Consider the following 13,862-nt stretch of genomic DNA (forward strand, 5'->3'; position numbering starts at 1 on the left):
CAGTACCTGAAGAGTCCATCTCAGCGCAGCCAAAGAAGGACAGCTCACCAAGATACGGGCCACTGTCAGCCAGGCGCCACAGCGACACTGAGTTGGGTCATCACGGCACAGGAGGTAGCCATGAGTCACTCAAGTGTGGCCAATGCAGAGCCAGCAGAGAACCACGGAGTCCATGCGAGAGGCCCGCGTGGAGGTCTTCCACACATTTTTAGTCTCCTTAATGGCACACAGTTTGTTGTGCATACTGAGGTTATGCCATTCGGTCTCCCAAAGCTGCAAAACCTAGCGGCATAGTACTGAATGCAAGTCAGTTGCAGATAAGCGAATTTCCATAAGCAGTTTCCATGTAGCCTATTTGGCCAGCCTGTCGGCATGATGGACACCTGGATGGTCGTCACCAAAGGATGACGAGGGCAGCACTGGCCGATAGCTTGTCAACTGCTCAAGGAGTCAGTACACGGAGGAAACGACTCCCCAGGGCATGAATGGATGAGCTCAAGAGCACGAGAGCTAGCCACCAGCTCCTCAGCAGTCAAATCACTGCAGCCATCGGGCAAGGAACGCTACTCAATATATACTCCATGGACTTACGCGAAGCCAACGCAATCCGCAATCATCAGCCACTGAGCAGTTGGGGTAAACCACATCATGGCCTCAGTACATGTCAAGAATCGAGAGGAAGTGGCAGTGGAGAGCCGCAGGGTTAATTGAGTACTTAGGGCCATGTGAAAGGTCCAGGTGAATCCGCGGCCTAGGTGTACACCATGGAGAGGTGTAGGTGAATGGACCTGTGGTAAAGGCAAGAACTCCAGTTTGGAAAGAAAAGAAGGACACGAACTGTAATTGGAAGCCCTGACCTGGGCCGCCGATGCGGGAGATAATCCGCTGTGGGTGGGAAAAGGAGACGGTAATTTGGATGTGCAGGAGAACTACGAACGTGTGCAACATAACTGGCCAGTAATTGTGCAGACCTAACCTGCAATGGAGGGACTCTGGCCTCCACCAGGACACTGGTCACCGGACTCGTCCTAAAATCTCCTGTCACTATGCAAACACCACAGTGGTGCACTGGGTCGAGTAAACACAATGCTGAGGGCACCGCCGAACCATAAACCAGACTCCCATAGTCAAAGCAGGATTGAACGAGGGCTCTGTAGCAGCAGCAGCGTACAGTAATCTGCACCCCAGTTGATGTTGCTCAGACAGTGGAGGTGTTGCCACCACTTCCACTTAACCTAACGAAGGTGAGGATGCCAAGTCAATCGGGCATTGAAGACCAGTCCTAAGAATCGATATGTCTCCACTACAGTGAGTGGATTGTCATCAAGGTAAAGTTCTAGTTCCGGATGAATGGTACGACACCGACAGAAGTGCATAACACATGACTTTGTGGCCAAAAACTGGAAACCGTGGGCTAGAGCCCATGACTGCACCATGTGGGTGGCTCCCCATAGGCAAAACTCAGCAACACCAGTACTGGTGGAGCAGACCGTAATGCAGAAGTCATCCAAATACAGAGAAGGTGAGACAGAAGGCCCTACAACTGCTGCTAGACCATTAATGGCCACTAACAATATACATACACTCAATACAGAGCCCTGCAGGGCCCCATTCTCCTGGATATGGGATGAACTATGAGAGGCACCAACTTGGACAAGGAAAGTACAAAGCGACAGGAAATTCTGGATAAAGATCCGAAGTGGGCCTTGGAGACCCCATTCATATAATGTGGCAAGGATATGCCGTTGCCAGGTGTGTCATACACTTTTTGTAAATGAAAAAAAGACAGGAATCATGTGTTGGTGTCTGTAAAAGGCTATTCACATGGCAAACTCAATGGACACAAGATTATCAGTGGTAGAGCAACCCTGGTGGAAGCCGCCCTGACATGGAGCCAGTAGGCCATGTGATTCCAGGACCCAATCCAACCGCCGACACACCATACACCATACATTCCAGCAGCTTACGAAAAACATTGGTGAGGCTGATGGGCCAATAGCTACCCACTTCAAGCGGCAAGGGCGCTGAGGAGATCCCACTCTGTAAATGGAGCGTTATAGGATTCACTGTGGTGTGACGTGAATGAGAGGACTTTCCCTGCCAGCCGCCATTTGAGAGTGCGGAAGGCTGGGGGGTAATTCTCTGATGCAGAGGCTCGAGCATAGTGCTCAACAAAGTGCTCAGCAATCGCATTTGCAACACCGCGCCATTTATAACAAACCATTTATGTTAACACCACGAACACTTGTTGGGCTCTGGTACCCGAAAACTTGTTTGATCTTCCTCCAGACTTGGGAAGGTTACGTATGGCTCCCAATGGTCGAGACATATCTCTCCCAACATTCCTGCTTCCGTTGTTTGATAAGTTGGCGAACGCGGGCACGGAGCCATCTAAAGGCTATGAGATGCTCCAGGTAAGGGTGCCGTTTATGCTGCTGTAGAGCTTGCCGATGCTCCGTAATTGCTGCAGCAACTTCCGGCGACCACCAAGGGACTGCCTTTTGACGGGGGCATCCTAGGGAGTGAGGGATCGCGTTTTCCACCACAGGAAGGATTGTTGTAGTCACCTGCTCAACCATCACATTGATGTTACCGTGTGGGGGAGATTCAGAGGTGACAGCAAAGGTGAAAGTTTCCCAGTTCGCCTTGTTTAAAGCTCTTCTGGGCAAGTGTCCATGGGCCTGACACTGGGTCAGTGACAGGAATATGGAGAAATGGTCACTATCACATATGTCATCATGTGCTCTCCAGTGGATAGATGGGAGAAGCCCTGGGCTGCAAATTGATAAATCAATGGCCGAGTAACTACCATGAGCCACACTGAAATGTGTGGCAGCCCCATTATTTAAGAGGCACAGAGGTCAAACTGAGACAGTAAAGTTTCGACATCTCTGCCTCGGCCTGTAAGTAGGGTGCCACCCCACAAAGGGTCATAAGCATTAAAGTCTCCCAAAAGTAGGAAATGTTTAGGGAGTTGATCAATCAGTGCAGCTAATACATTCAGGGGTACTGCACCATCTGGAAGAAGATAAACATTGCAGACAGTTATTTCCTGTGTCGCCCTTATTCCGTCAGCCACAGCTCAAAGAGGGGTTTGAAGGGCACAGTTCTACTACAGACTGAGTTTAGGACATAAACACTAACTCCACCTGACACTCTATTACAATCGCTACGCTTCCTGTAATATCCCTTATAGCTGTGGAGAGCAGTGGTCCGCATTGCTGGGAACCAGGTTTCCTGGAGGGCAATGCAGACAGCAGGTGTAAATCTTAACAGTTGCCGTAGCTCAGCCAGGCGGTGGTAAAAACCTCTGCAATTCCACTGGAGGATGATGTCGTCAAGAGACTGGGAAGGCATGGAACATTCAATGAGGCAGCTTACACCTCAGGGTCACCTGCTACCACCGACTTATTGTCTGAGCAGTCTATATACACGTTGTCTGAGGGTCCTCAGCAGATGCCAGAATCTCCATTTCATCTGCAGATGCAGAGCTTGTAGGTAGTGGTGGTGTGGGTGCCACCACAATTCCCTTGGTCTTGGAGATAATCTTTTTGGATTTCTATCGCTGTTCCTTGGGTTTCCCTGGTTGGGAGGACTTCATTGATTCAGTCTCTGGGACTGAGGAGGGCGACAAGCCCTACGACCAGCTGCTTTTGGGCTCTTCAGCCACTGGTGGGTGTCATCTTTCCCACTACCAGAAACCTGGGAAAGGAGTGACCCCTTCCTAGCGAGAGGAACCGAAAAGTATGCTTCTCCAACTTAGAAGTGGGGATGGATGTCCCCGATGGTTGAGGGGTGTTGCTCCTGAAGTAGGTGGTGCAGGGGCAACAGGGAGTGAAGTGTCCCCCACCATGAAGAGAGCAGGTGTAGTCTTCTGGCTCTGAGTGCTGACTGGGGTTGGCGAAGCTGATGAGGCTAGAACAGTCATAGCGGTCATACACACAGGATGCAGGCATTCAAACTCTCTCTTAGCCTCAGTGTAGGTCAGTCAGTCCAGGGTCTTGTAATCCATGATTTTCCTTTCTTTCCGGAGAATCCTGCAGTCTGGCGAGGAAGGCAAATGGTGCTCTCCGCAGTGCGCGTGTGCCATGTAACTGTTGTCACAGAGTAAGGCAGACTCTCAAAAAACTGTAGATTAGGACTATAAGCAGAAAATTTATTTTTGACATAACGGCTGTTAACACTGAAGTCATAAGTTCATGGAACATAATGCGCATGAGCAGATGCTAGCCACTTTAGCAATGAAATAGAGCATCATAAAAAAGGATTAGTGACATAAGACAATTACACTTCAGGTCCATCGTATGAAACCATATAAAGTGCTGAATTGCATATTGGTGATAGGCACTTCTTTTGCAAGAAACGTTAACAGTAATGCCATTATGGAGGTTATCCCATTCAAACAGGACTTCAGCAACACAACTAAAATGCAATAATTCACATGTACTGCCATACAATAAACCACTGAATATAACTAGATCCAGGAAGCTATAGGTACTCCACTTGGAAACAGCTGGTCACTGTTTAGGAAGGAGTGTGTGCAACGCTGCATCCTACTTATGTTCCCCATAGTGTAGTGATGACATGTCATCGGCATAATTACCACCTCCTGCAATTATTTATCACTTGAATTAGTGACTTCCAGTAGATCATGAGACTTATTTATTCATGGAGTATTGTAATTTTCTAGAACACTCCATGCATATATAAATGGGAGCACTCTGTACTGAGGTAGGCAGTTAAGATACATCTGCACTTTCATGTGTAGAATCTGATGATAAAATTCATGTGTGCTCAATAAATGTGCTTTCTGTGTCAAGCGTTAGTGCTTGTTGATGACCCTGCTATTGTAACTGGTACTTGATTTAGGATCCTAAGTGAAAATATCTACACACATTATAAATTCACGTCCCCTGCCTGCGTATATAATTTGCTATCGTTACACCAGAGAAGTTGTTTGGTCGTAGGTACTTACGCTACTTCTGTGAAGGAAGGGTGGGTTGCTAGTTTTGTAATAAACAGCAAACCTGACTTGATGAAAGATTTTACTGAAGGAAAATGAAGTAGTCTTTCATAATATATAACATGACTTTGCAGATAGCATTACTGGTTTCATATGTTTCTGAAACTGTTGCCCCATAGGAAGGTGGTGTCTCAGAAGGATTGTGAAATGAAGGACTATGAGTGGAAAATTCATTCTTCACACAATGACTAGTAGCTTTAAAATCTTAATATCATGGAGTCTAATGAACAAGAGTAGATTACTAACCACTCTAGCAATGGAGTAGAGGATCAGAAAGTAAGATCAGTGAAATAAGACACTTAAGAAGTTTCATCTTTGTCTCCTTCCCTCTGAAACAGAAAATAGACACTCAATATTCATTGCACAATACTATTTATTGCACAATAATATCGAGCAATAATGATAGTTTGAGTAATGTATTGAAGGAGACTGCAGAGATTTAAAAATATTAATACTCGATAAACATGTTGTGCAATATACTGAACCATGTAAGGATGGCACAGTGCAATACACGGCTGTTCCAGCCAAGACTTCATGATTTGCAGATGTATAAACCACTGATACAGCAACACCATATAGATATGTATACATCAGGAAAAACAGATGAAAGAAATCATCTCCAAGTTCATTTATGGAAGTAGTTTGATTACATATTTGATACTTACTCAGTAATTAGCTGTAAAAACACTCAAAAAAGTGTTTAATTGCAGGGAAAGAACAATGTAACTGCTTATTTTTTCATTTCAGAGGCTTAAATTATTTATTGCAGAAATACATAACAGCACCACCTTCCTATAATACTCTACAATAATATATCTTACTCCTTTTACATTTATTCATTGCTTCCAGCATAGGGAAAAATGAAATCTGAGAAATATGTGAACAGTAACTTTTCTGTGCATATAAGATGTAATGAGGTTCACAAATTTCTTGAATGATTCCTCGTTCATCCTAGTTCCCACAGTCATCCAGCTCTGCTGCAAGCTCTCTTAGCATGTTCATAATGCATTGTGTAGGACGCCTTCCAAGCTACTTTTTTGCCCTTTGCCACTTCCACATGCTCCTTTCTTTCAGCATGTAGCTATTACAATTGCAATACATGTGAGTTCCACATCACCAAGTGCTGACATTTTTGCTAAGACAAAGTTCTAACTGATGTGCCCCAGGCGTAAATACTGCACAAAAATATTGTCACTCTTGACCTCACATTTTTCACGATACTGACACAATATTATTGTGCAATAAGTAACTGATTATGCCCGAGTCCCTTTAAACTCAATGGGTATGTCTCAACTTCAGTGCCAAGTAAACTAAATCTGCCTCTTTTTTCCTTAAACAATTCCCAATTTAAAGTAGTTGGTGTGCTGTAAGGAGCATTTTAATGCAGCCTTACAAATGAACTGTTATATACATACCACATTCCACAATGTAATGCATAACATTGAACAAATCTACAGCATACTAATCACCACTCCACTGAACATAAAATATATGAGGCACAGCAGTACACTAAGATACTCACCCCCAATGCCAAGATATCACTTAGCATGTGTTTATTCCAGAAAAATCGATCATCCACTGTCTTCCAGAATGATAATGTATTCTTCTCATTACTGACATTAAGATTTGCTTGTCGCTGCAAGGAATTTGTCAGATCAGTTGATAAAGAGAAATAGAATGAATCTGTGTCAGTAAAAACTCTCTGCAACTCATCCAAAATTCGTCGTTCAAATTTTTCTTTATCTTTACTGTCTCGCCGCTTTCCAGCTTTTACCTGAAAATTTTTAACTTGTTTTTATTGAGAATGTTCCAAACACCACTGATAGGATGTGACATACCAAAACTCTACCTGGGATGTTGCAAGAGCAGCTGCCTGTTGTGTTGTTGTCTTTATGGTGTTTGCTGCAGACTTCATTGTGCCCCATGTTTTTGCTAATGCTGCCTTTTGATGCATTTCAAATATTCCCACAGCACCTCCAGTCTTTTTGACAGACATTCCATTCTGATGTTTTTTGCAGGGATGAAGACCTAAGTCAGCATTTTCACTGGAAGTACCAAGCTGCAGGAAAACTATGGATTTTATTTTGTAAACTGTTTTACCACCTGGAAGGTCACCCACTATCGCATAATCTTTTACAAGAATCAGACGGCTTTCAACAACAGAATGTAGTTCAATTTTTCCAATGATTCCATAGAAGACTCCAAGGCAATCAGGGTCATCTGCTGTTGAGAGATCCCAGCCTAAAGAAAAGAAAAGTAATTAGGCTACAGTCAGAGATACAGAAACACTATTTATTTATTTATTCTTTATCTTTTTTTGCATATAGTCACCAACTGGTAATTTTTGCAAATGTCATAGCATTTTTATACAATTTTTGAACAAACAGTAGGAATTTGTAATTCACATGTACAAGAAGCCACTTACGGGTGATGCACTTGGCAACATATGGTACAGAACTTCATAACACAACATACAGTTTTTACATAGTATAGGCATTTGCATTTACAGTGTGTTGTTACAAAAATAATGTATATTACAATCACCTCGGAACAGTACATCATATAGATAGAAGAGTTAGGCCTACATTTAAGAATAGCTACATTTTAATATCGGTATTCATTCAGTGAGTAGAAACATTTGAGAGTTAAGAATGATTTTAAATTCCCTTTTGAATACTTTACCTCTGTGGCATCTTATAGCACTTGGCAGTTTGTTAAACCATATCTGGCCATTAATCCAAGGACTATGATCTGTTGTCTTTAGTTTAGTTCTCTCACAGAAGAAGCAATCTTTTTGTCTTGTGTTATGGGTATGCACATCAGAGCATTTAGTTTCATTATTTTTATGGTCCATAAAGAATGTTATTAATTTGCACAGATACAAGGAATATACTGTTAGATATTTATGTTGTACAAAGGTTTCCCTACATGACTCTCCGTATCCAAGTCGATGCATGGTCCTGACTGCTCTTTTCTGCAGTTTTAGGATTCTGTTCATGTGACTATCAGCAGCACATTCCCGTACCTCTATTCCATAATTAATATATGCAAATACTGTCCCATAATAAGCAGTTTTTAATGTTTGTTGAGAGACTAATTTTGATAGAATGCTAATTTAATTAAGTGCTGTGAACTGCTGATTTTATAGCATACAAAATTGATATGGTCTACCCACCTAAGATTTTCGTCTAGGTACATCCCCAAAAATTTACATTTGTCAGTGTCTACTTTTTTGATGCCACTTATATTACCAATACAGGTTTGGTATGAATTACCAAGTTTAAATGGTAACAGCTGGGATTTGCTAATATTGACTTTTAGACCTTGATCGTGGAAGTAAGTAGTTATTTGACTAAAGCCATCAGTTGCAGCCAATGTCAAGTCATTAGTTTGTTTGCAAAAGAACAAAAGTGAGGTATCATCTGCATAACTTACTAATTGGGAGTACAGAGGTGCCTCTAAATTATTAATGTAGACCAGGAAAAGGAAAGGGTCCAATATGGAGCCCTGAGATACACCTTGTTTTACTGTTTCATAGCTGGTTTGAAATGTTTGATCTGATCATTAATTTCACAACTCAGCTTTGTACACTGCTTACGATTGGTTAGATAAATGATCAGTAGGTGTATGGATGTGGCATTTATATTGTAAGTTTCCAGTTTGCTTAGTAGTAGCGCATGGTTCATTGAGTCAAATACTTTAGTAAGGTCTAGAAATATCCCTGCTTCTGCATTCCTTCATCCAGGGCATCATACACCTTGTGGAGAAATTCAGTAATTGCTGTAATGGTACTGTGATGCTTTCTGAAGCCATGTTGTGTTTCTGCTAGTAAATTATTCTTTGAGAAATAATAAGTTGAGTCAGCAAAACAATTTCAAATATTTTACCGAAAATTGGTATTGGTGATATAGGCCTGAAGTTAAGTTTGACAGCTCTTCTTTTGATCCTTTCTTGCGCACAAGTTTAACTGTACTTTTCTTCAATAAATTTGGAAATGTGTGCTCCCTGATAGTAAAGTTGATCATATGGGTAATTATTCCAACTAATTCCTTATTGCAGTTTTTATTATAATACTACTCAGTCCATCTCAGCCAGATGAGGTCCTATTCTTTAAGTTATTCATTATTTTTCCTATTTCTTCCATACTCACTTCCTTAAATTCAAAAGCAGTTTCCAGCCTAGGGTAAGGCTTTACTGTCTGAGTCATACCTGTGTAATTAACTGGATTCACAGCTGATGATATAAAATATTCATTAAATATATTGCAGATTTTATCTGGATCATTAATATGGTTTCCTTCATGTTGCATTCTGTCAATTTGAGCATCTAACTTAGGGGTGGCTTTGCCATATCTATTTGTTACATTCCATGAAGTCTTCCCTATATTTGTTGACTGAGCTATTTCCTTATCTAGGATCTGTTTTTTTAAATTTGAGAGCTGTTCCTGAAATTGTTTTTTTAGCTTGATTGTACGTATCCTTAAATATTTGCAATTTAGTTGACTTATGTAACACACTTAGATCCTCTATATTTTACCTGAGTTTAATCATGTAAGCAGGAAGAGTCAGTCTGGCTTTTTTTTTTTTTTTTTTTTTTTTTGCGAGTTACTACTTTCTTAATTTCTTTCACTGGGCAGCAAAAATTAAGATTTTGTAAAATAATATCTTAAAATTTGGCCCATTTGTATTCGGACCCTTTTTGCTGAAGAATTAGTTGCCATTCCTCAGATGCTAGTTTACTCTTAAAAGCATTAATGTTTTTCTCTTTAAGCATTCTTTTATGCTCTACGACCTGAGTCCTTTCTTGGATACTTGTGTGTTCATAGTCTACAAACTGACATTTGTGGTCTGAGTAGTGGAAGTCCATTCCAGCATCTAATACTATCTTTTACCTCTTTACTTAGTATTATGTAGTCTATTCTACTAGAAGTAGACTGAGTTACTCTTGTATCTGAATTTACTGCATTCATAAGATTACAGGAGTTAATGGTATCAATTAGCCTGCTGTTATGGTTATTGCAAGATGTTGCCCCTCTATTCAAGTCACCAAGTATTGTTACCTCGTTTGGGTCACAGTGTCCCACTATTCTACTAAAAATATCTATGAAACGCCCTACCTCTGATTTTGGTGGATGATAAATCCCAATAATTTTCTGTTTCACTGTGACCTTTCCGCAACCTTTGATACGAAGTTCAACACCTGTCACTTCAGTCAAGCCTTCATTGTTATACAGATCTAGATGGTTTAATTTATTTACTTTGAGCTGCTCTGTAACAAATACTGCTGCACCTCCACCATTATGATGCTGTCTCCTAGGAAAGAGCCATCTAGTTTAAAGTAAATAATTTCCTCAGATTTCAGTCCATGCTCGGTTAACACAACTACATGAGGTGAATGATCATTTACAAAGTCTGCAAAACATTGAGCTTATTTCTAAGATATTGTATATTTACGCGCAAGAGCCTTAATGGTACTTTTAGTTTGTCACTTTGAATTTCCCCGTTCTGGATTGTTTATATTGGGTCAAATCCAGTTAAGTTGGCCCTTTCCACTAGTTTCTCTGTGTGTTGGGATTTAGGCGATAGTCCGTCTATTTTCACGAATTATATCACCTTATCACATTATTAATCAGGGGCGGCTTCTGAGATAGTGCCGCTGTGCCATGGCACCACTTGTATGAAAAATAAAGAAAGAAATCTATGCAAATTGCACCTAAAACATTGTTTTTGAGTATGTATTTTCTGGTTTGAAGAGGCGTGCTCTCATAGTAGTTTTCTGAAGCTTGGAGCCAACTGCAGACTGGCACCATCTGCCCTCATAAGCACTATGCGAAAGGCTCTGCTGTCTGTTTCTACACATTGCTTATGGCAGAGATGGAGCCACAGCTGGTCAGACTCAGAGCTTTACATTCCTTCTGCCAGAGAATAGTGAAGTGCAGAACCTATAGAAGCACGATCTGCCATCTAGCAATCATGTTAGAATACATTGGGGTGCAAATTTCTTGTTATCCAGTTTTACAATATTTTTGCAAGTTAATGCTGATGCATTCCTAAACACAAACTAATGCTCAATTAATCAAATATGGAAATAATACATTAAATCCCTATATATAAAATTCTCGTGTCACAGTGTTAGTTGCCATACTCCTACAAAACAGCTCAATCGAGGTTCTGATGAAATTTTACATGTATAGGGCTATTACAAATGATTGAAGCGATTTCATAAATTCACTGTAGCTCCATTCATTGACATATGGTCACGACACACTACAGATACATAGAAAAACTCAAAGTTTTGTTCGGCTGAAGCCGCACTTCAGGTTTCTGCCGCCAGAGCGCTCGAGAGCACAGTGAGACAAAATGGCGACAGGAGCCGAGAAAGCGTATGTCGTGCTTGGAACGCACTCACATCAGTCAGTCATAACAGTGCAACGACACTTCAGGACAAAGTTCAACAAAGATCCACCAACTGCTAACTCCATTTGGCGATGGTATGCGCAGTTTAAAGCTTCTGGGTGCCTCTGTAAGGGGAAATCAACAGGTCGGCCTGCAGTGAGCGAAGAAACGGTTGAACGCGTGCGGGCAAGTTTCACGCGTAGCCCGCAGAAGTCGACGAATAAAGCAAGCAGGGAGCTAAACATACCACAGCCGACGGTTTGGAAAATCTTACAGAAAAGGCTGAAGCAGAAGCCTTACCATTTACAATTGCTACAAGCCCTGACACCCGATGACAAAGTCAAACGCTTTGAATTTTCGGCATGGTTGCAACAGCTCATGGAAGAGGATGCGTTCAGTGCGAAACTTGTTTTTAGTGATGAAGCAACATTTTTTCTTAATGGTGAAATGAACAGACACAATGTGCCAGAACTGCGAGCTCGCATCAACGATGCTTTCGAACTCATTGATGGGGACATGCTGCGCCGAGTGTGGGAGGAACTTTATTATCAGCTTGATGTCTGCCGAATCACTAAAGGGGCACATATCGAACATTTGTGAATGCCTAAAAAAACTTTTTGAGTTTTTGTATGTGTGTGCAAAGCATTGTGAAAATATCTCAAATAATAAAGTTATTGTAGAGCTGTGAAATCGCTTCAATCATTTGTAATAACCCTGTATATTCAGTACGCCAGAGAATATTTTTCATACCCCGAAGTGATAAGGGTGGTCCGCCCCAAGCTTATTTTTGGGATAGAACTTTTTATTTTTTTATGTTGTGGCATTACAAAATACAAGCAAACCTAAATTTTCACCCTTCTACCACCAACCCCTATTTTTTAATAGCAATTTTAGTAATTTAATAATTTTCAACCCCGGTCGATAACTGATCAATCATCACTTGATCAGTTATCCCCACCAGGTGTCTACCGGTGATAGTCTTTCACTATTCGATAGATAGGTAATTGAAGAAAACATACCAAAAGCAACGACTCTAATATCCCTCTTTGAATCGACATAACTAGACCAAGATGTTTAACTAGGTAGCACGCGTCATTCGCCAAACCAACATTTAGGCCTAGCACACACTCATTGATTTTTATTGTACGGAAATATATCGTATGATCAAATTCTTTTAGTGGAACAAAGAAGTTTCTACGCTCTCCTTTGTTACTCTAAAAGAATTTAATTGTACAATATTTTTGTGTACAATAAAAGTCTATGCGTGTGCGCTTAGCCTTATATTCATAATGCTGGCAAACACGTTTCGACACGAAATTGCCGCTATGTTTGTATGCTCATGGACAAGCAGTGCATTGGCTGCAATTGTTAAATTCACACGATCTACCGTAGAAATGCTAGAACTAATATTGGACAATACTGCCGGACTTCCCCCTAAGCCTTTTGTCACTTCCAACACAGTTTTCGGCCATTATTACTGTTTGTGTCACGAGCTCCCGCCAACAACAGCTATTGTGTTACACGTGTACATTGTGTTACATGTATACATTATTCTTATAGACTAGAGATCATTTATATGGCAAAACAACGTTTGCCGGGTCAGCTATAACATATAAAGATTTTCAGAGGCGGAACAAAGTTCGCCAGGTATAACTAGTATTGTCATAAATAACTATATTGGTATATTTCACAACAGCGTGGCTATTGCTACGGGACAAAAAAACTAACGTATTCATTACCTGTTGACCATCTGTTTCACCAACAACAGCACAGTATTTCTGTTTATACTCATTACGTTCATGTAATGTAGTTCTGTACAAACATGTTGTCATTATTGTGAGGTCAAGTAATTGACCGTATATAGCTGTGTGTACAGTGTTAACTGTACGGAAAGATTCAGTTGACTGTGAAAGTTGCAAACATGAACAAAATAAACGAGTTATTAAAAATGCCATTTAGCGACAGGACTCACAGTGAAAAAATTCAGATAAAAAACACTAGGTAGGCCACTCCCGAGTCTGAATCTGCACTAGCAAACACAAAATTGATGCTGTAAGTTCAATCCAGAAATTTACAAAAAGATCAAATGAATTTGTGGCTGTGAAAAAGGTGACGTTGTTTTTTGTTTTCCTTCTGTGTTATTTGGGGGAAATGTTCATTGATGTAAGACCAGAATAACTGATATTGGGCATATATGATCTAAAATGAAAGCAGATGAAATGTCAGAGACACACATGAATAATGTGCTTAGTATTTCATTTCTAGGAAAAACCAACTTTCAGAAGAAATTAGATTTGTAACAGACAAATAATTGACAGCCACAACAAACATATAGAGAAGAATAGATATATATTGAATTTAATTGTAAGCTGTATTCAGTTCTGTGGTGCTTTGGAACTGGCTCTCAGGGGCCATTATGAATTTGATACCTCTCAAAATAAGGT

At 40.8% G+C, this 13,862-nt stretch overlaps 1 protein-coding gene across 1 annotated transcript in view; it reads right to left on the reverse strand.

Moving 5' to 3' along the window:
• LOC126474913 (phosphatidylinositide phosphatase SAC2) overlaps window positions 1-13,862 on the reverse strand; it is a 373,240-nt gene that overhangs the window by 309,589 nt on the left and 49,789 nt on the right. Inside the window, exons 2-3 of the mRNA XM_050102409.1 lie at window positions 6,873-7,264; window positions 6,546-6,797 (exon numbers count right to left, since the gene is read on the reverse strand). Coding sequence (XP_049958366.1) covers window positions 6,546-6,797; window positions 6,873-7,264 — 644 coding nt within the window. The remainder of the gene's footprint in view (window positions 1-6,545; window positions 6,798-6,872; window positions 7,265-13,862) is intronic.

The sequence above is a fragment of the Schistocerca serialis genome, chromosome 4 (assembly GCF_023864345.2).
Source record: "Schistocerca serialis cubense isolate TAMUIC-IGC-003099 chromosome 4, iqSchSeri2.2, whole genome shotgun sequence".
Classification (NCBI taxonomy): Eukaryota; Metazoa; Arthropoda; class Insecta; order Orthoptera; family Acrididae; genus Schistocerca; species Schistocerca serialis.